We start from the raw sequence: 23,476 nt of genomic DNA on the forward strand, positions 1-23,476 counted from the left end.
ATCTTGGATATTGTCTTTTGTCCATCCTATTATCCTATCAAAAAATTGCCAGTCTAGAGCTGGGGGATGAAGGATAAGGGTTGTGAGGTGAGGGGAGGGATGATTATACAGGACTCAGGAAGAAGTCACAAAAGTTTGAGTTTTGTGATCCTAACCATTTGGTGTTCAGTTTTGTGTGACTTATACCACCGATGTCCTAGGTTTACAAACTATTGGGAGTTCTTATTAAATGTAATATGCAATAAATGTATCTATCATCTTATAGTGACATTTACATTACACATGCATATACATTTATACTGCAATATATACCATTACGTAGTAATAATTATTAAATATTGATATTCAATCCAAAAACTACAAAGACTAGGAAATGGAGGTGCCTTCTACTCAGGTCATATCAGGTGCCTGGAATGAAGCATAATGGAAAGATATGTGAATATGGGGTTAGAAACCCTGGGTTTAAACTTTGCTCTGTCACTTATTCTTTGATGCCAGTAGTCTCTATTTCTTCTTTTATAAAAGAGAAGTGATTGAACAGTGGCACCAGCCTTCCTGCCATCTATGATTCTGCGATTCACCCTGGCTTCTCCACTTAGGGGTCCATATCCGAATGGGTCAGATAGCCCTATTTTCTCCCACTGAAGCTGATTTGCAGCCCATTTCAGGAAGGTGGAAAACTTGGAGAAATGCCATCTTGAGAAAGCAAATACATTATTTATCTTGTTGAACTTTTATAAAATGCATAATTGTTGGCAGAAAGTACTTAAAAATGCCTTTTTTTCTTCCCTGTTGAATAAAAGCCTAATTACTAAATGTGGAATGGGATCTCCAGATTGATGGTGAGGGAATTGGTTACTCATCCTACTTCCACTTCTAGTATTAAACTAGGATGACGATAGATCAAACAATAAAAAAACGGTAGGTGATTTTCAAAATTCATGGATCTCAGAGATATTCTCTTAGGCCGTGAAACTTGCTTTGGCCTAGAATTCAGTTGCTTATGGTGTTTCTCCCACATCTTTAATCACTGTTACTTCTGTTGCATTAGTAGGTTAAGACAAACACGCATCTACATGAAAATGATTTATTCATTTCAGTAAATTCAGTGAACAGTAAGAAAAAAGATAAGTATTTGAAAGAGAGTATAAAATGTGTTCAGGGGCTTCCCTGGTGGCGCAGTGGTTGAGAGTAAGCCTGCCGATGCAGGGGACACGGGTTCATGCCCCGGTCCGGGAAGATCCCACATGCCGCGGAGTGGCTGGGCCCGTGAGCCATGGCTGCTGAGCCTGCACGTCCGGAGCCTGTGCTCCGCAACGGGAGAGGCCACAACAGTGAGAGGCCCGCGTACCGCAAAAAACCAAAAGAACAACAAAAAAAATGTGTTCAGATATACTAGCTGCTTGATTTGGTTTAGGCTTCAGGAATAATGGGAAATCACTAGTAGCAAGTATAGTGCTGCCTGACACTGGTTTGCTCAGGACCTGTGTTCAGGTGAAAGCAGTGTTACTTCTTTAAGGGCAGAATCAACTTCCCATTTCCTCCTGATCTTCAGTTCAACTCTACAAAAAACTTAGTGACATCCACTATATAGCAGATCCTGGGATAACCCCCAGGAAAATAATGACATGATCCTCATCCTCCAAATTTTTTACAGCCCCACAGGGAAGCAGAACATGGAAATAGAGTGAAACAAGTAAAATGCTACTGTACAGAGTAGAAAAGAAGTCATGTTTAAGAGGAGTTCTGGGAAAGGCTTCTTGGAGTTGGTGATTCACATGGAGAAATTTTAAGAAAATTTCATCAGGTGAACTTGAAGAAAAGGCTGATGGAAAAGAGATAAAGGTGTGAAGTCACAGAAGTGTAAAATACACACATGTGAGTGTGAGTACTTGGTATTACTACGATGATCCTGGGGAAGTGGGGGAAGAGGATTGAAGTTAGAGAAGGGGAAGCAAGGCTGTAGTGAAAAGAAAAGAATAGGCCAGAAAAGGAAGGTCTTAACTGCCATGTGTAGCGCCTTGGGTTTTGTCCTTAGGTGATGGAGATATGGAAGGTTTTTGAGCATGTCACTTCATGATCAGATTTGCATTTTGTAAGATTATTTGCGGCTGGATTATGGAGAATGGTGTGATGGGAACTGGATTGCATGGTAGCATGGAGACCTAGTTAAAAGGGTAATGCAATAGTTCAAATGAGTGATGAGATAATTTTCTATTGATTCATAAATACACTGCCACATTTTAAAATGTCAGCAAATTGAAAATATTTTTAGTATTCAGTAGAACTAATTCATTGCACTTTTATAGTTTAAAATTATTCATGAAAATGATAGCAATGAAAAATTGAAAGAGGGTTAATATTTTATTTGTGGATTTAAAGCAGTACACTAAGAGAAAAATTTTCACAGCTATAATTTTGCTATTAATATGGAATATTACTTTACAAAATGTAAGGTAATGAATTTGTTTTATATATATATACATATATATATATCTAGTTGTTTGTGGAAATTATGCATATTTGAAAACAAGTGAATGATGTCATACTGTCGGTACATGTAGGTATTTGTCGAATTTGCATTTGATACTGAACTGATAGTTATAACGAAGACTTTGTATTAATTCAAGTCATGGTATAAGTGATGGATATTTTTAAGCAGAAAGTTAAATCCCAAATCGAGAAAGAATGAAAATATTTGTCAGGGAAAATTAAATAGCCATATATGCATATATGACTGTAGTTTTAAAAAGAGCACGTGTTAAAAGGTCATTGCAAATCATATATTTGGAACAGCACATTTGAAAATAGCTTTAAATTGTCTCACAAATAGTGTGGCATATAAGTCTTCTTACCAAATCTTGGTTTTGGTGCATAAGTCCTCACTTCTTAGTTATCACAGCAGGAAACAAAAGTCAGAGTTGATGAAATTAGAATATCCATAGCCTTGTGGGGGAATAGAATATTACAGTGCTACATCTTTTTCAGTATGAATCCAAGATTAAAAAAAAAAGTTGCTATTTAAGTACACAGTAGTATACAAGTTGTCATAAATGTTAGGTTGTATGCCCCATAATCAAATGGAATAATGATCAGTTTCTGTTGTATGTTATCTTCAATTCAAATTAATGCTCAGGAATCCAATTTCATGCCTTACTATTGGTCAGACTTTCTTTATTTGTGTATAATATTGTGAATGCCTGTAGTTTTAGAATTGCAAGTTTATTGCACTGCATTCAATGTTAGATTATTTATCAGTCTTCAGAGATTACATTGAAGCTTTAGGGGTTAGGATGTATTTGCTATGCATGATTTTTATGAAATTTTTTATAATAACTTTTTCATAGGATCTGTTTATCCTTGTCTCTTTTTCCCCCCATGTCATAATAGAATGTATTTTAGTACTTTGAAGAAACTTTTTCAGCAAAATATATTTTTACTACACATTTACCCTTAATAGGTTCTGTTAGGGGAATCAATGACAACATGTTTCAAAGCAGAAATCTTTTCATGCTTGGTTTTTTTTTTTGTTTAATGAGATTTCAGGTATATTTTAACAACTGGGGTTTCCCTGATGAATCATTAAAATAAGTGAGTGGGCTGGAAGGTAATACGAACTTTTCTCAGTACTGCCCTATTTTACTCTGCTGGGTTATTGGTTGCTTTTTAAGTAGAACCTGGGTGTGTTGGAGTTGGTGGTTGGAGGTTCAGAAGGGAAGAGGGGAAAGGGTCAGTTAGGAAATACTAGGTAAACCTCTGATGACCTATCGGGAAATCCTACTCAAATTCTGCTTTCCTCAATTTACACCATTTTGTGTTTAAGCTTTCTGTTTTTGCTCTGCCAAGCTCAACTTTCCAAGTACTGTATATAGGCAAATAGAAAATATATTTTCAGCAATTGATTGAAGTTTAAGGTATCAAGCCATGTGTGGATTAGCCTGTGAAATCAATTTCTCATGTGTGTGGGATTAAAATCGTTAAAACCATCATCACTGAAACCATACCTTCCTACAACTAATAGCAGTAAGGTGTCTGTGGAATATATTAATACAACACGTCCTCTAATTTAAAATTATTACTTGGTATTTGGTTGGAAAATTATTTGAATATTATAGGTAACTGCATTGACATCATATATGAGGGCTAATTATGGGTTTCTAATGTGACTTAGCTTCAGTTTTTAAAAATCCACATGAGATATTTATACTTAGCACATCTTTTTCAATAAATCAGTGGCATATGGCAAAGTTCCTTTAGCTATACTGTTTAAAAACAAAAAACTGAACTACCACAGCAGTTATAACTGCTGGAGGAGGTAGACAAAAATGTAGTTCACCTTGAAAATGATCATGGCTCAAGGAATAAAGAAACTGGGTCAAGCTTAAAATAAATGCAGGTACGATGACAAAAGTTTTAATATAAATTTAAAAATATTCACAGCATTGGTTTCAGGCTACTTTTGTTCTTGGTGATCTTATCAATAATGCATTACTCATTTTTAATTGAGATGACTCTAATGGCATCTTTTCATTTTGGTCAAAATATTTATATGAAATACTATTGTGATTTTTCACCTTATATTCCCTCTTAATTGTAAATGTACATTTTTGGAAGGCAGATAATTCTCCAATAGATCATTTTGACCTCTGGTAATCTTAAATAGAACTTGAAGTGGTTTAACATTCCTATGTCCTAGCTATCACTTTGACTCTTTTTATATTGCTAAATTAATGTTTAGCATTTAACCACGTATCATTAAATCATAGTATTGATAATGAATTAAACTTTCATAAAGCTTTAATAGTGTAGCAGGTTCTCATTGGTGTCACTGGGGAATAAAAAATGCTGAAGAAATGAGGTTTTTTAAAACTAAAGCTTACTTGTTTAAGCAGAAAAACTTAAAAGCTGATAAAAATTTATCTGAAACATTTTTTATGCTCTTTTAGGGAGTTTGAATGGATTGGCCATTTACTCGTAAAATATCATCATTCTAGTGTCATGTAGAAAGGACGTGGGCTTTCTGTTTGGTGTTTATTCTCCAATGTGGGAAGTTTTGTTTGTTTGTTTCTTCCTTTTAAAATGCCATACCCCTAATTCTAATATACTTACTCCGTTTAATTGTTTCAGGGCTTAAGGTCTGTGGTGGTACATGTGCTAATGCCTTAACAGATTCATAAATCCAGGCACCTATGTAAGACATTTGGCTGCATGTAGGCTCACCCAGCATCTTTTGGCAAACACCTGGCCGCAGCTTCCTGCCGTGGAGGAGACCCTGTCCTTCTCTGGAGTGAGGACTTTCAGTGTTGAGGCCCTGTTACTGCTGCTCCAAAACACTCACTCTCCAGTAGCCATTGCTAGTGGCGCAAAATGTCTGTATTTACCTGGCGTGCTCCTGAGAATCTATTATGCCAGGTGACCATCTTCAGTTTTCTGGGATTACTGCTAAAATGGGCAAATGGTGTACTCCCTTTATCTTTTAGTAAATTCCAGTGTAACAGCAAAAATCCTTTTTAACACAGTGTCTTTTTTTTTTTTTTCCCAACTCCTGCTCATGTTTCCAGCAGTGTTTTCTAAAACAAAGCTCAATGAAGCACAGTGAAAGTATTATTTGAGCAGTTCTTTAATGTGCTGTAATGACATTTGGTTTGAATCTTATATTTAAAAATCAGGTTCCCCTCTTTTGCTTGCACCTAGTGGGAATCATCTTTCTTCCAGGTTGTGCTTAAAGAAGACTATAGGGGAAGAACAAAATTTCTTCTTGCTGCAAAAGTTGCAGTAGAAGTAAAAGGGGGAACTGCCAGGATATGTCTGTCTCCACAAAACAAGCAGAACAAATTTCCATGAATCAAAGCCACTAAGTATAGTTTTCAGAGGTGGTAGGACATAGTTACTCTCCCTAGAAAAATACCCCAAATGCAGGCACACCCGTTGGCCACTAGAAGAATGCTCAAGTAAACGCTAGTTCAAACCTGAACATTTCACTCTTCTTACTGAGCTATTAAAGGGGTGGAAATCTAGTATAACTATAATCTTTTTTCCGCTTTTCTATTTTTCAACCTCCCACACGCTTGGTGTTCAGTTCTGCTTAGTGAGTGTCTTGAATCTACAGCAGCACCTACACGTACTGCCTCCACAGTGGCTGATAGTTTGCAGATAACTCATGATTCAGACCCATAAGAAACATCTGTAACTATAGGGCATGGTACGTGCTCTAGATTAATCATGGAAAAGGGCAGAGCAATGAAGAATCAGAAAGCTTGTTTTTTTCCAAATATTAATGTTGCTTTCTTTGAGGTTATATATGAGTGGAATATTCTCTAGAGTGGTTTATATCACATTCCATCACTTGGGGAAATATCTCAGGTCATTTTTATAAGAACCTTTTAGAGACCTTTTAAACATATACACGGCGTATACACCTTAGTGTGGTTAGGTCAGAGGAAATAAAGCAAGATAGCAGATATCTGTCATGTGATGCAGTAAGCAAATTAGTGTTAAACTGCTTTTATTTTTTCTTGAAACCTTTGATATAATTTTCAAAATTGCCTTTCACTAGTTTTTCATTTGCTTTCTAGAAGTTTCCTTCATTTGAAGGGTTACTGGCTACCATTTTGTTAAACCTGGAGGCTGTTTTGTTAACTTACCGAATACAGCATTATAAAGTTGAAGTCACCAGCCAGCCTGAAAAAATCGAGCTGCATAGCGCAGTCTCTGAGCTTACTTCTTGCCCACAAAATCTGCAGTACTCTCAAATTTGTATTTGAAATACAGTCTGCTGATGGGGAATGGGTAACACCCACTGCCTTTCAAATGCATGTGTATATCTACTTTTCCCACCTTTCCTTGGTGAATAAGGAGCTGTGTTTGAAAAGAACTGCTTTTAAAATGCTGGAGGATTCTATCTTTACTCCTTAAGTAAGGTGGTTTATCCTAATAATGGGAGGGGCAAAATACCTTATTTCTGTTTGTCAGCTGCTATGCTTCAGTTTTATCTTCACATCACACCTCTGAGGTTAGTGCTTTTATCCCCATTTTAGAGAAGGTGAGACTAAGTCCTACAATGTTAGGTAGCTTGTCCAAGGCCCTACAGCTAGGACATGACAGAGCTGAGCTTCAAACCTGTATCTCCCTGACCCCAGGACTCATACTTTTTCCACCTGAGGAGCACTGCTTCCTATTTTACAGATAAGTGAAGTGTGTGTTTGTATCTTTTCCCCAAAAATGCTTATTGGAAGATTTAAGACATCAAGAAATAAGCTTTTTTCACTTCAGTCATTTCTTTGAGAACCGTTTGAGACATTTTGCTTTGAAAGGCAATTTAAGCAGGCATTGCTTTGACTGAGCAAGGTAAAGCACAGTTTTCTTAGTTAGGAGCATCACTGAGTTTTTGAGACTAATAATTTTGTGGAACAACATTATTAAGGAAAGCAATATGCTTGCTGAACGAGTGGTGTTTACTTAAGTCATAAAGGAGAATTCAAACATCTGGAATATTTTTAAACGATGTAGTTGTTATGTACCAAGTGATATTTCTTATTTACTTCTTACAGGAAATAGCATATAATTTGAAATATATAAAAGTTTTTACATTCATAGATATATTTTTATCTCACTGAGCACTTCAACAATAGTGATACTATTAAAGTAAAAAGTTGCTTGACAGCCGATTCTCTGTGGTGACAGTTTTACCACATCTTTAATAGTAATGTTACTTTATCGCTCTTAATGCCTTTGTTGTTTAAAGTAAGGTTGTAGAAAATTTGCTGGTTCACAAGCATACAGCTTTACCCTACTTTTTCGGTCTTCCTTTGGGGGTGGGATATTGACAATACTGAGGAAGTGGTCAAGCGTCTCAAGAAATTGTATCCTAAAGATTTTTAACACTAGAGAATAGAGATTTGAATATGAGTGTGCTGTCTTCTAAATATGGATTCGTTGGAGGCATTGGTAGCTGATGAATTTAAAGATGGATTAATATGAGAGTTCCAGAATCAGAGAATTCCTGAACTGGAAAGGCCCATGCAAATGAAGGGCTCTTGGAGTGAAAGTGTTAGTTAGGACAGGAGTTCAGTGACTGTCCAAGTCTAGATAGAGCTCTAGGCCAAGCCAGTGCTGAGGTTACTGAGTCAGGGTCATAGCCGTTCCAGCCAGGAAGTGAGTGATCACAGCGGGAGAGAACTTTAAACTTCCTGGGTAGGGGAAAAAACTGAGTCATTGTGGAAGTAATCTTAAGACATGAAAAAACAGAAATCAGAAAAATAAAGCATCTTTATTTCCTCTTATTAACATGAATGGTATAAAAATATTGATTCCAAAGTACAAACCTCAAGTGTTATATACTTTTTAAAAAAGCAGGACAAACCTATTTAAAAAAGTAATTTGTCTGTAAACGACTTTATTTGCTTTCTGTGTATAATATTTTAACATATTTATTTGAAAATATTTATACAAATTTTTTTTTGCTTAATATCTAGAATCTGTGAAGATTTGAAAGGGCCAATGAGTATTCTCATCATTGAGGCATTCTATGGAGGGTCCCATAAACAACTGGTGGATCTGCTTCAAGAAGAGTTAGAACACTGTGTTCTTTATACCCTTCCTGCAAAGAAATGGCACTGGAGAGCACGGACGTCGGCTTTGTACTTCTCTCAGAATATTCCTGCCAGTGAGCATTACAGGTAATTAGAGCCCAGGCTGCGTCTCCAGCCTGTTTTAAATGTACTTGTTCTAAGGAGGTTGCTTCTCTGTTGGCCTCTGTGAGATTTCCTTCAACTATGGAATTGGTCAGAATGACTACAGTAGCTATTCCTTTAGCGACAACAGAGCAGCCGACTACATTTGTACTCTGAGGACACCTGGTCGGTAGGAAAGTGGATTCATTTAGCGCCTGCATGCCTTTTCTCATTTGTCTTGTGCTTTTATCACATGCACGTGTGGGTGTATGATGACATTTTTTGGCCTGAGATGAGAGTTGATCCTGTGCACATTTGGTTTTTGCTTCCATAACCTCCCATGCCTCTTTTAGTGAGTATGCTGTTTTAGGGTGTCTGTTCTGTACTAGGAGCTAATGTTGGAAAGATGGATATGACCAAGGCCTGTGCCCTTACAGGCTTTAAAGACTATTCAGAGATGAGTAGTTTTTAAAGTGTCATGAGAGTATGAAAAGGGGAGAAGTTGATTTTGACTGTGACAAATTGGAGGTCGCTTTGTAGAGTTGGTCAACTTTGCTTTGTCTGGAAGGATGAATAGATTTGGGGGACACAGGCCTCAGTTTTGAATTTTGAATTGTTAGGAAGTGGGAACTAGGGAGACCTATTAGAAGGGCTTACGAGTCACACTGAAAAGTGTGGATGGGAAATACCGATTCCATTTTAAGGAAACAGTAGAATGGAATCCTCCTGAATATCCTTACTGCCATATGTCTCCTGATGGTTAAATAGTGGAAGATTATCCTACTGTGGTTTACATATCCGATGTTCTTACCGTTCTGGGCCCTTCTGTGTAGGACTGCATTGGTGGTGGCAGGAGTCGGGAGGGCCAGACTGATAATGAATGGAGTTCGAGCAGCTAGGTTGTTAGAGAAAGGGCACGTTGCAAGCTGCAGTGCTCACCTTGGCGTCAGCAGCCATTTCCATCTGCTGCTGCTTGTAAGGTAGGGCAGAGACAAGGGAGAGAGCAGCTTGAGATTTAAATGTAGGTTGCTGTTCTTAGTAGTAATTTTGGGGATTCAGAAAATAACCCATTTGGTGTATAAAAGCCATGCATCGCCTCTGAGAATTCAGATTGTCAGATGGAACAGCAGTGAGCACTCAAGTCATGTTGCTTGGGATTATAAAGGTAAAAGCTGTTTGGGGGCATATTGAGAATTTTGTATTTTTCTAATCTAAAGTGTATTTTTCCTTACATAATTTAATGTTTTATATTCTGATAATCACCAAGTGAGTATTGTGGATTCACTAGTAGTATTAGAAATTTCAGTGCATGTATCAATACAAAAGTTTTCAAGGCAATGACAAGTGAGTCGTTGCCTTGAAACAGTGCTAAACAGGATTTTAGCACTGTTGCTGTGCTAAAATTGATTGTTTATAGTTGCTTTCACATCTCATTTAATTGTGTTTTCTCAGCACCAATTGCATTATATTACTTAAGGTCAAGGAATCCAGTTGGCTTTATGGCACATTTTCATTTAACATTACCATTTGATATAATACATTCATACATACCAAATGATATAATACATTTCTACAATGATTTGAGCATTGAAACAAACCATTTCTGTATCTGCTGTTAGATTTCATTTTGATTACGCAGTGTTTTGGAATGGAATTTTTGTATCACAAATATATGTGTGTGGATAGCATGCAAACAAACACTTCTGTGCCCGTGGCTTCCCCACTCCGTTTGAGGTCTGAAGCATTTGAGGTAAAACATCACATTGCTTTTTGAAGCAGTCTTATTTGGGAGGTAGATTTCTGAAAGATGGTGTCATAAAATATAAAGTTTTACTCTCTGATAGCCATAACCTCCAGGTCCTAACAGTGGTATCTGTGATCTTTCAAACTCAGCCATTTAAGCTGCAGTTAATGGTACTTATTAATCTAATCAGACTTCACTAAAACATATACCTCACCAGTCTAACTTACACTTATATTTGACTAACGATAACTTATCTACTCTTTACCAAATAACCTTTCTGAATACTTTTAGAAAAAACAGCAGCAGCTTGAAAACTTATATGCGAAGTTAAAAAATATGCTCACTCAACCCTAGATAGAAGTGCAAGAATGACGTTTTGTTACACCAGATAATTCTGATCTCTATGGAGACTTTTAAAGATATGAAAAGTTCTTGATTTCTATTTACTTACTCTATTGGTACATTTGTCAAATGAAATCACCAAAATTCATAAAGATAAAATGATTAAGCACCAATATTGCATGCCATGCAAAAACTACTCTGAACTAGGAGGAATGTGTCTGATAAGAAAGACCTTGAATGTAGGTACACAGGTTATTTTTTTTCAACATCTGTACACATAGTCATTGTTTTTATAAGCGCGTTATCTGGGTAATATTTTATTACTAAAAGAATAAATGCTCCAGTCTAATTAATCAGCTTGATTCTGCTTTATCTTGACAGTGAAAAGAATACATCATGATTCACATTTAGAGCTGTTTAATTTTTATTATAGATTACAAAAGCTCCACAATTTATTTTTCTCAAAAGTAGTTTGGTAATTATTAGGTTTTATTAAAGCCTTGCCTTCTGGAAACTTCACAAAATGCAGAAAAATGTTTCTGAGGATGGGCCTCAAATTTCATGTTCTGAAATGTATGAGTCATTTGTCCCAGCATCAAGCATTTCTACTTTCTTAAAATATACCTAGAGTAGGCATCAAAGATATTTCGTTCTTCTTTCTTTCTGCAATATCTTTACTGAACTGAAAGAATCGCTCTTACTTAAAATCATTTTTTTCACTCTCAGATGCTTACAGTTATATTTTCATTCCATCTGAGGTATTGTGGCAGATACTGATCATTGCCCACCTAACAGCCCTTCTTCCTTGTTAACAGAATTAGTTTTCTTTGGCGTGGCTAGGTACCCAGCCCCTGGGAGTGAAGCTTGATGGACTTAAGTCGGTCATGATGATTCCGTTCTCTGCCAGATTTTCCCAGTTTTCCTTGAAGCTAGTGCTGGATTCTGGCAAATTCAGTTTAAGTAGATTACTTCTGGGGGTTCTTCCAACTAAGTTTTTTTCTATTTTATTTTGTGCTTTACTTATAAAAAGAGAAAGCCATCTCCCCTTCTCTGCATTTCACTGTGGTTATGATGTATACAATTAGCAGATGACAAGATGAGGACAAAACACCTGAGCTGCCATAAATGGCTGATGAAAGGCTGGAACGCTATAGCTACCTAGTACCCTGAAAACCCTCTGTTCCTAAAACATCTAGCTATGTTTTGTAAAACGTAATAAATTTCGTTTTAAGTTCATAGCCGAGCAGAGTAAGAGAGGATCTGGAGAGGGATTTGGACATTAGAGTGGTCACCTTGCTTTGAAGCCGTGGCTGCGTAGTTTTCACAAAGGGGACTGGTTAACTGAGTTATGTTACGTTCTTGAAATGAAATACTGTGCAGCATTAACCTGAATTAGGAAGCTTTCTGTGTCCTCTTATTGGAATCTCTCCAAGACAAGTGACCAAAAGTAAGGTGCCAAAGAGTGTTATTGCTGCCATCTTTGGTGCCAAGAAAGGAGGTTATAAGAACGAAACAAGGGAAGAGTGCATTGGAAATGAATGAAGATGCTTGCCTGGGGATTAGAGTAGCAGAGGTTGTTGGTGCCCCATCCATATCCCTCTCACCTTTCTCTTGTTGTGTGCCCTGGCCAGCTTCCTGCTGTCAGTCTCTGCAGCCCTTTTTGCCTGGGGGAGTAGCTGCTCTGCCAGTGCAGGCAGCAGGCCCCAGTAGCCCTCCGCCAGTGATCTCCGCCTCCTTAGATGAAATCATTCTGAAGTGTGAACAGGAGAGAAATCATTAACAAAGATTCCTCAAAAACCCTGTAAGTCAGGAAATAAAAGCATAATTCTAAATAATTCATGGGTCACAGAAGAAATTATAACGGATACTAAAAAATAGAACTGAGTCATAGTCAACATACTGCATATCACAACGTGGGTTGCATCTAAATTGACAGTCGCAGCCACATCATCTTTAATAAATTTATTTTTATTATTGTCTTTTTAAATTGTGATATGCAGTGCCTTCTAAAGCTTGGCCCAGGGCAGGGCCCCTCTTACTTTAATCTAGGAGGAGTACTGGGAAGGAAACAATAAAAAGAGTAAAAAATAGTGAAATTGAAAGCATATGTGTGTGTGTGTGTGTGTGTGTGTGTGTGTGTGTGTGTGTGTGTGTATAATGAAGATGAACAAACTAAAATTAGTGATTTTGAAATAATAAAACAGATATAAATCCAGGCATGCTTTATTTATTTTTTAAAGGCACAATTCATTTTTGGAGTGAAAAAAGTATAACTACAAATATGACACAGATCAATAAAAAGGAGGAAATACTGTTAATAATTTTATGTTAATACATTTGCAAACTTAGACAATATGGATAATTTCTTAGAAAAACATAACTTCTAACACCTCACTCAAAATGAAATAGAAAATCCGAATGGGACTATAATCATTAAAGTTGTTGTTACATTAACTAAAAATCTCGCCATTAATAGACAGAGGCTGGGTCCTCGTGCAGGTTGGTTTACACCAGTTCTTCTCTGTCTCTTTCCAGACTTGCGTTACATGAGATCAAGTGTCTAGTTTTTTAGGTTTTCTGTTTCTTGTAGCCATACTAGTCCTAATTGGTGTTGATTATCATTATGATATCTCCCTTCCCTACTCCCAACCCTTGACCTTTTTTTTTTTTTTAAATATCTAAGGAGGGGCAAGGAAAGCAAATAGTTGGATAGAAAATAAATTGAATGAAAGTTCAGTTGGGTCAAGTAATGTATAAAGTGAAATTCAAGCTTAAGGTGATATTTGATTGTTGATAATTCTGTTATGATTTGCCATTTTCTTAAATGGTACCTTGACTGTGTCTTTTCATTAAGCAGATTCTCTTTCAGGGAAGCTGTGATTTATTTATTTATTTTTGTTCTTAATTGAACTATTTGCTGTGAAACATTAAGCATAACTTTCTTTGGGAGAGTGAACATTTTTAACTGATATGAAGTACCTATGTATGTTTGATGTTTTTAGCTAGCCTTTGTGAATAAAGATGGCTAAACTAGTGAATATGGGTAAATTAATAAGGAAGGTGGTGGTTTCTCAAACAATTCTTTTATAAATTAATAATTCAATTACTTTGCTTGGCAATTATATCTTGTTTTGAATTGTTACCTCTTGTTAAAGATATAACTTTCTGAATGATATAATAATACTTTAGTAATAAAACATCATTTTATTAAAATGTACCTTTCTGAGTAATTTAATACCATCTTAATCATGAAGACATCTTTATATTATTGTGCATCATAGTTGGGAATATAAAAGTAAGTGATGACTTGTTAAGAATTTGTAGGTAAGTGAAGTATTGTTAGGCATACAAAGGGCAGTCATTTTGCATCTCTATAACCAAGGTAAGATTTGATGGATTTAAATAATAGTAATAATAGCTAACATATTGAACATTTACCATGTAGTAGACATTCTACAGTCCTGGAAGCTAGATATTGTTTTCCTGGTTTAGCAGAGGTAGAATCTCAGGCTTAGAGTCAGGTTACTTGCACTGGGTTACACAGCTAGTTATAGTAGATACGTGATTTGAGCTCAAGTCTGGCCACTTGCAAAGGCCATACACTGTTCGTTCTTTTTAAGCCCATGCTTTTAACCACTATGCTATCTCATTAGCTTGCTGAAGTAGGTTAATTAAGTAAATTAAGCCCGACTACCTCTTGATGAAAAAATATATTACTAGATTTCTCTATTAGAAGTGGGTGGTGGTGCCTCTTGGGGTCTTGAGAAGGGATATAGTTCTTGAAACTTATTGGAGGCTGATATCTGGGAACCAAGAGTCTTTCTAGGTTTGTGAATGTGATTTTTTCATTTTTGCTTATCACATTTCTCTTTAGCTTTTAGCGATAGAAGTCACATGTCATTTGAATTTTCCTCTTGAGGTTTTTCTTTAAATCCAAATAAATGCTACATGTGATGCTTTTTTAAAATCTTCGGGTAAACTCATGAATGAAAATAACATTCTTGTTTGTGGTGCTCAGTACCTGCCATTACCAAATTACCCTCAAACTGCTATACTGTGAAGTTCTCTACTTGGTTTATGAACTTGGCTAGAGACAGCATTCCAGTACTGCCCAGCTCACTGCCCTTATATCATTACCAGTTGCGTACAGTTCTTGGGGTTTGGATGATGTTCTGACACTGCGTAAATAATATTATCATTAGGTACGATGCAGCATCCCATAGTCTGACCCATATGTGACTCTTCCATTTATGAGAACTGGCCGAGAGTTTCCTTGTCACCGTTGCCCAGCCGGCCAGCTTCCCTATCCTATACTGCCTAATTGTGGGATTCTCTTTTGGTTTGTTTTTCTACCGATCTGCTCTTGTGTCTAGGCAGTGCACACAGCAGCTTTCCAGTATTTGTACAGTGCTTAGCGCTTTGTTCACAATATTACATCTCAGTGAACTCTCCTCTGATTGACAGTATAAAACCATCTGGACTTTTATGTTGAAAATGTAGCTGACCCCAATGCCACAGAAATAGTATAATACTGCACACCAAATAACTAACCATTCAGTCAGTCTCTGTTTCTCTGTCTCTCTCTGCCTATCTCTCTTTTCTCTCACTCTCTTCTCTCTCATATACAAAGACATGCACATGCACATGAATGACTAACTTTTAAATTACTGTAACACATCTTTCATTGCAAAACTGGAAACTGTGTCACAAGCATCCTAAAGGAGGGTTTCCAGACTTTATCTTTTCCAGTTTTCTTTGTGTTTCTTTTTCAGTTCTGTCAAGAAGTAAAGTATTCCAGTAGCAAGAAAAAAATTTTTTCATGTTATGGAGTTCGTAGTTTATTCTCACCATCAACTGCTAATTCAAAAGTGTTTGTATACTTAGTAGCAAGCACTGTGAACCCACTGCTTCCAAGGAGTGAAGCACAACAGTGGAACTTCAAGTGCATGTTTTTTATATTCCTTCTAGCATATTTTAAAAATAAAATAAAATTTCACATTTAAGATTCTATACAGCCCCCAGGTAACAGTGCATCAGGATATAAGTTATTATTTTGAACAGACTCTGTACCTTAAAGACCTATAGGATAAATCTCCCATATATTTAACCTTTGAAATTTGACAACTGTATTTTAAAAGACAAACTGGATGTTTATTACACTTTTACAGAGGAGAGAAAATCATTATTTTTAATGAAGGAAATGGAAAGAGCAAAACAACCCCAAACACCCTTAAATGGATGCAAAATCATACTATTGTATAAAAATGCTTTGGCTCTAGAGTAAGGACCTTCATAATTTTGCTTTTAGAAGTCACATGCTTATTTTTCACATAACAATTGAAACTGTGAGTCTCATCTTAGAGTGCTTCTAATCTAGTTGTTTTAGGTATTTTCATTGCACTTCCACTCCCAACATTTGTTTGTTTATTTGAGAAAGTGTTTCTGCTTTTATTAAGGTCTTAGTCAATGAAATATGTTTGCTTTGGGAGCTGTGTAGGGTGTGCACAGGTCTGAGTGTCTGACATCCTGTATTCAGGGCTTCTAAAGCTATGGTGCAGATACTCTGGTACCCTTCCCTTCTCTTAAGCCTCCCCTCTTAGGGAAGCTTTCATGCTCACCTATTTCCTTGGGATCAGATTTGGCCTCCTAACCATCTTTGGACACACTGTCCTGTTTATTAAATGGCCAATTCTTGTGCATCTCTTCTTTGTTTATACTCTGTGGTTCTTTCACATGATGGACCTGCTGGCCTCCTGACCAGCCAGCCCACAAAGATAACTGCAGGCAGAAGGCGGGAGCTGAATCAGGTCTTGTGCTTACAAAAGAGCATACATGTCCCTTTCATTCTTCTGTCTTTCTGAAGAACATAATCCTATATATTAGTAAATTTTTTCCTGTAAGCAGTCTTTCCTATATTTCTCTTTGTTCACCATCTCATGCTGATCTTCAAAATTTAACACTCCCTTTTGAGGAGAAATTCCTGGTGACTGAATACATGTAGTTGAGAGAGGGCAGGAGGGTGGGATGGTTTGACCAGACTAGGTATCTTTTGGTTCTTTTCTAAGCTTGTTTCCATTTTTTCCCCCTTCATCAGCATGTATTAAGAACTTTTACGTCCAGAGCCAGTGCCTATGCGAGCACTGGTGATGTAAAGGCAAACTTGACAAACGTGGACGTACAGTGCTGACACTTAGTAAGCATTTAGTAAGCTCTGTTGATTGAAAGAAAATTTAATGCCTGTATATCCAATTGTTATACTAGTAATTTGGATTAAATAATCCCTGATTAAAAACCATCAGTGACTTCACCTTGCGTACGTAAAAATCCAGATTACATATAGGGCTCATAGGGCCCTGCCTGCCTCTGCAACCTCATCTCTGATCCCTGACATCTCACTAATGTGCTGTAGTAGCGGCATTGGCCTTGTTCACTTACTCTGAAATGTCAAGCTCTTTCCTGCTTCAGGTGCTGCTGCTTCTTGCTGGTCCTTCAGCTGGTAACACTAACTCATGTCCCCTCCCCACACCTTTGCTTACTTCTTCCCATCCTTCACCTTCTCAGAGAGGCCTTCCCTGATCAGCCTATCTAAAACAAGCCCTCTATTTCAGCATCCTAAATTAATGTATATTAATTACATTGCATATAATTTGTAATTATTTTATTTTATTTTTTTTCTTTTTTCATTATTCTGTGAGTTCCCTGATGACAAGGGCCATATTTGTCTTGTTTACCATTTTTATCTCCAGTACTTAATTTGCTTCCTAGCAGATAGTAGCTGTTGAGTAAATATGGTTGAATGAATGCTTTCATATCTGTGGGTTTGAAAATACAAACAAAATATGGTTGTAATTGACTTTGCTAATTTTGCTTATTTTTTTCAGCTCTCAGCACTACCAGTATCATGTGTCCAGGGATATCGTCTCTTCTGCACAGAGACTGCTTAGAGACATTTAAGGGCCTCAGAATTATGGGATTAAACTAAAGAATTCCTTACACACTTACTCACTTATTCTTATGGGTTGTATTAATCATACTATGATATCAGTCATCATTTGTTATGTAAATTTTGATAATAGAAAATATATTTTTCTGGAATTTCCCCTGTATAAAAATGTTTCTGGAAAAAAAATGTTTCTTAGTTCAGGAAACTTTGTAGAATCTAGCATATGTGTGAGATAATTTTGTAAAATTTCACATGATTATATTTAAGGCTTTTTAGATTTGGCAATAGCCACCCATGAAGAGTGGCCTTTTAATATATGGTGTGGAAGCTATAGGATAAATGAGAGATAAGAATTTGTCCCGAAGACAAATAATTGCAGCTTGGCCGCTGCAATTATTTAAGCATTTTTAATTTTTACTGCTTTTAAGACAGATAGACATTCTTTGTTTTGGTCACAAATACAACTAGTTGCCATTGTTTTATACTGACCTGCTTCTGTATTTATGTTACTTAACTGGTCCATTTGGGCCTTTGTGTTTGTAGCCTCTGGTCTAGACTCTGTCCAAGAATGCATCTTCAGATACTCTTCAATAAAATATATTTAAATGTACATATACATAAAGGAGTTTATAAAAAATATAAATCACTCATGTTGGAAAGAAACAATATACTGTAGTAGGGGAATCAGCAGTTCTAGGTTCTAATCCTAACTCTGCCATCAATTAGTTGTTTGGCCTTGGAAAAGTCATGTTTTTTAACCTTAGAGTCTTATTTTTTTCATCTGTAACTAAAGGTTTTGGTTTCTTCTACTGAGTTCTATGATGTCTTAAACAAGGAATTAAAATCAAGATCAAGATTTAAAGAATTCTAACACAAAAGACAAATTTGTTCTGTCTCTCATTCAACTTTGTTATCAACCACTGCTTCATTTAATACAGAAATTATTTCCTTATCTTGTTTGTGTATCTTCTTGAATATTTACTTTTATTTATAGAGTTAAGAGACTTTTGAGCAATAATTCTTTCCAGTAGTGCTTATATCTTTTAAGTTGTTCTCATATGACTTATTTGTTTGGATCTTCTGTTCCAGCCTCAGAATGTCATGATTATATCTGCCTTTTCAAAGAGAAGGTGCTTGACCTTTGTGTTAGCTATCTGTCTCTATAGGGCATGGAACATAAGACATGTACACTAAATACTGAATATGTTACTATAGACCTCACACAGAAGAGTCAGGACTGCAAAGAGGGTAGCATTCACTAAAGAAGTACAGAGGAGGGAGTTTAATCCTCATTCAGGAAATTCTGAGGTAGACCTCCTGAGAAGATGTTAGAGATTTTAATAGAGGTGAAGTGGAAGAGTGCTGTAGAAGAAGGAAGTGTTGTGAACAAAGGTATTAATGTAGGAAAATTGGGAAATGTTTGGAAATCTCTAAAATCTTGGTTTAGCACAAACATATTCTGAGTTAGGAGGAGTTGTGGGACATCAGGTTGGGAGGATAAGGTGGATTTTGTCTAGTTCATGAACATTCTTGAATTCAAGGTTAAGAATTTAGGGAGCTTTTGCTTTAGGTTATGAGTATCCTTTGATGGCTCTATTACTCAGGACCCTATTAGTTGCACATGAAAGACCCCAATTCAAAATCAGTTAAACATAAGGGAAAATGTATTGGCTCATATAACTGAATAACTGAAAGTCCTAGAGGGGTTGACTCCAGGCAAAGCTGGATCCAGTAATTAGGCCTCTTGTTTTCTTGACTCTGCTTTCCTCTGGTTTGGCTCTCTCCAAATGGATCTCTCCCAGAGCTAAGTCTATATCTCACCAGCTTAGTTACCCTATCTGAAAGAGTGTACCACTCTTGGCAGTTGTAGCCAAAGTCCCAGATTGAGTGAAAGCACTTTTTTTTTAAATCTTATGGTCTTTGAACTTATTACTGTGACAAAAGTCATCTAATGTCATGATTGGCCAGTCCAGGGTCACATGGCCACTTTGGGGTCGACCTCATCCAAACCTCGTGAACTGAGTGCAAGAGAGCAAAAGGAAAATTGCACTGCTGTTATTTAAAATTGCACTGCTTTGATTTGAACAATGTTTTGCAGGTAAAACACGGTGAGTATTGCAGTCAAACATGGGAGTGAGGTAAGGAAAACTGCACAGGACAAGTATTACAGCAATACAGGATGGAGACCATGGATGAGGGTAGAGGTGGCCATTGGATTCTTAACATCTCATATAGAAATAGTGAGATTCTGAATGAGAATAATGATAGTAGGAATGGTAGATGGTAAAGGAATTAGCAATATGAATGAAATTTATGTTGTTTGCATTTCACTAGTTATAAAATTTGTCTAGGAGCTGAATTGAAAGTTACCCTTATCCTGTCTATGAAAAAAGAATTTGGTATACAGATTAATTTAGGCAGAAGCAGAGAGATCACAGTTAAATTACTTTAGTAGTTATAATTATTTAAAAAATAGCTATGCCAATTGTAAATCATTCATATTCACTCATTAAATTGGATCAGTGGGTTTACTTTGGCAGCATTTTAAGTTACTCCACATACTTCACTGTAGCAGAACTTCCTTTTCTTTAAAGAATTAATGTAACACTGCCTCTTTTCTCTGTGTAAATAAAATTTATAATATATATTATGTATACATGTATATGTGTGTATATGTACATATTACCCAAATATACACATAATCAATAAGTGATTCATTACTTGGTATTAACTTCTCAAACTTAGCACTCCCCCCTCAGAAAAAGGGAAAAGTCAGGTATTAAGTGCATCTCTAGAGTTCTTATTTTATGCTAGATCCCAAGGTAAAAATTAATGAGTGAAGTTTGTAGTTGCCACTCTACTTAGTATTCAGTTCAGAAAAGCCAGTCTCTTCCTCAGTGGTCTGGACTGGTAAGGCACATGTTTGAAGAACACACACTGTGTACCAGACACAAATGATAAAAGAGTAAATAAGGTAGTGCACTTTAGGAACTGAGTTTCTTCTCTTGGATATAGTTCTATTCCTTTTATTATTTTTTTTCCAGTACTCTTTGCACAATGTTCACTTGAATCAGCCTTTCTAAAGCCATCAGATACTAATATGTTTCTAGGGAAATTCCCCACACTTGGTAACCTGTCTTTCCCTATAGGAATAGAGCTGAAGTATAGGGGATTTTTAGCCCATGGTTTGTTTCAGTGTGTATCCAGTGTTGATACAGATATTTATTTGTATATGAACTGTTTTGGTGATTTTCAGAAAATGAAAGTGGCTAAGAATGTGAACTAGTTTTTGTCACTGTTTTTTTTTGTTTGTTTTTTTTTTGACTCAATCATAAGCTTAAATAAAATTTCATGAAATCCAGTTATATTAAAGGCTTATGTTATTTGTATATTGTGTGTGTCTGTGTGTATGTAGCATTTGTATTGTAGAGTTTCTCATTCAGAGGTAGTGATTCTTAGCTTTCATTTTATAGCATTGCTTAGTGTCTTCAATTTTCTCAAAGGAGATTTTTAAAACAGAAAAACATCAACTCGCTCTTATTGAAAAAATACTTTTCTATACCATTTTATAAGAAGATTGCTGCCAGGAATTCAAGTAATAGCACAGTGCCATTATTACAAAGGTTTGGGAATCCTTGACTCTTGCAATTGGTGGAAACGAAGAGATTATGACTCAGGGGCTCATAAAGAGTGATTAGGAGGACTATGCAATCATTTTCATAGTAGTAGTATTTTTATTTTTCTAAGTGTTCAAAAATATTTAATGACATTCATATTTTATTTGCAGTATTTTTTGAAAAATGTAAGAGAAGTAAGAGAAGCAGAGGTTAAGAATCGAGGACTTACTGGCTCTGAAATTGGAGTATTGAGTATTTAGTATGTAAGTAGTTTATGTGAGTAATCTTTTTTTTTTTTTTTGTCTGATTTTGGTATTTAGAACTGGGAGTAGAAAAAAGAAGACACACATACATATTCACACAAGAAGGAGAAACAGTGGCGGTTTTAGATTTGAAGTACCTGAAAAACATTCAGGCTTCTGGAAATATGATCTTTATATTTGCCTTCTTTCAATCAGTTTTATTTTAGATAAAATGCTGGCTGATGGTAGTGGTCCACTTGAACACTGTTGAGTTTTCTTTATTTTTTTTTTTCCATGGAAAAAAGCTCCCAGAAAACTTTTGTCCTTTAATATGTTCAACATGCATATGTTTTACATGTATTAACTAGTATTAAAAATGCAGTTTCTAATTAGATGTCTAAATCTGAGAGGAGTTGTGGTGAGCACCAGCCTCTTAGAATTACTGAAAAAGAAAGTTTTGATGAACAGGGTTTTCTTTTTGGCTGTTTCATCCTTCAGCCTGCTCTGGCCCCAGAAACTATTATGTTCTAGGATTTCTAATGCATATTGTCAGTTTTGGTGATAAACCCTTAAGATATTGATTATATCAAAACTTGGAGAATTCAGGGTATTTACATTCTGTTATGACCTGTTCTATATTACAGCAAAAAAGTTAGTATTTCTGTTATTAAGGATTTGGGCTTTAGATGAGCATCTGTAGTTATAAACTTGGTATGTCTTAGGTTTTAGAAAAATTGTAGAAAACCTCTAAAGTAATATTGCAACCTGGTTTTGTTTGGTATTTTTGTTTTACATTTTTAAATGGGGTGGCAGTGACAGGGAAATCCCTTCTCTCCAGATTTGTATGAGTCACCTGAAGGCTTCCTTCTAATAGAGTTTAATGACATGGTGCCATTTGAATCAGTATTTCCACATTTGCAATTTAGAATATTCGGTTTGAACTCATCAGCATTCATTTTCATTTCTGTTTTACTTTTCAATTTGTCATACAGTTTTTTTTTTTTTTTCCAGCTGGTAAGCACATCAAACCAAGAATGACTTCTTTTTTCATAGACATGGAGTGTCAGTTGTTCTCTCACTTATTTTGTCTTGCTGACTAATGTGGTATTTGTTCGCAGCTCCAAACCACAGATTAGACACATAGATATTGACTAATCCTGACTTACAAATATTAGCCACACAATGTGAATTCCTTCGATGTTTGGGCATCCCTAATGATGGGTTTTGATTTTCTCTTTGTACCTATTAGACGTATTGTTAGATAGTAGCTGTGAGGGAGCAGGAGAGAGCATTGGACTGGAAGCCAGAGGAGCTGAATTCAAGGCCCAGTTTAGCCACTCAGACTCTAAGGGCAGATCACCATTCTTTTGCATCTTCATCTGCAAAATGGTAAAAAGAAAAAATAATACCCTGCCCATTTATCTTCAGGGTTTGTTATGAGGATCAAATGAGATAATAATGTTCGAAGAATATTTTGTAAACTGAAGAGTAAGATGCTATCGTGAAGTTAGAATTTGTGCTCTTCTTCTATGTAACTCATTTGCTCTGAGATTTTTATTTTTAGGTTATTAATTTCTAGCCTTTAGTTTATCTGTTTTAAAATGTAAATAGAAGAGATGGCATGGAATTAATACTTAAATAAAAAAACAATGTTTAAAGAATATTTGGCCCACAGCTACAATATGCTGCTATGTTTGTTCTTCAGTACATGTGGTTCATAGTGATCAGAAGAAATGATAGTGTGGATGTCATTCACAGATTTTTGGTTTCTGTTTAACTTATTTCAGTTCTGATATCACTTTTGAGTTATAGTTAAACAGCAATAATTATTATTTTATTATTTAATAAATAATTTAATAAATAGTGGGTAGTAATAAGGAATTAGAATAGTGGTCATATTTATATTTCTGTAATTA

The 23,476-nt window shown here is 36.0% G+C and overlaps 1 protein-coding gene across 19 annotated transcripts in view; it reads left to right on the top strand.

The window, feature by feature from the left end:
- Positions 1-23,476, top strand: part of GTDC1 (glycosyltransferase like domain containing 1) — a 493,504-nt gene that overhangs the window by 147,983 nt on the left and 322,045 nt on the right. For 15 of the 19 annotated variants that reach the window (XR_010944469.1, XR_010944472.1, XR_010944471.1 and 12 more), the window contains exon 3: positions 8,475-8,678. Coding sequence is in view for 15 of the 19 variants with exons in the window: in XM_067742033.1 (XP_067598134.1) it covers positions 8,500-8,678 (179 nt within the window). In the remaining 4 variants the exon portion in view is untranslated. Of the gene's footprint in view, positions 1-1,657; positions 1,885-8,474; positions 8,679-21,488; positions 21,582-23,476 lie in introns of those variants that run through there. The other 4 variants (XM_067742037.1, XM_067742035.1, XM_067742036.1 and 1 more) reach the window with 3 other exon arrangements.

This window comes from Pseudorca crassidens, chromosome 6 (genome assembly GCF_039906515.1).
Source record: "Pseudorca crassidens isolate mPseCra1 chromosome 6, mPseCra1.hap1, whole genome shotgun sequence".
In the NCBI taxonomy this organism is placed as follows: Eukaryota; Metazoa; Chordata; class Mammalia; order Artiodactyla; family Delphinidae; genus Pseudorca; species Pseudorca crassidens.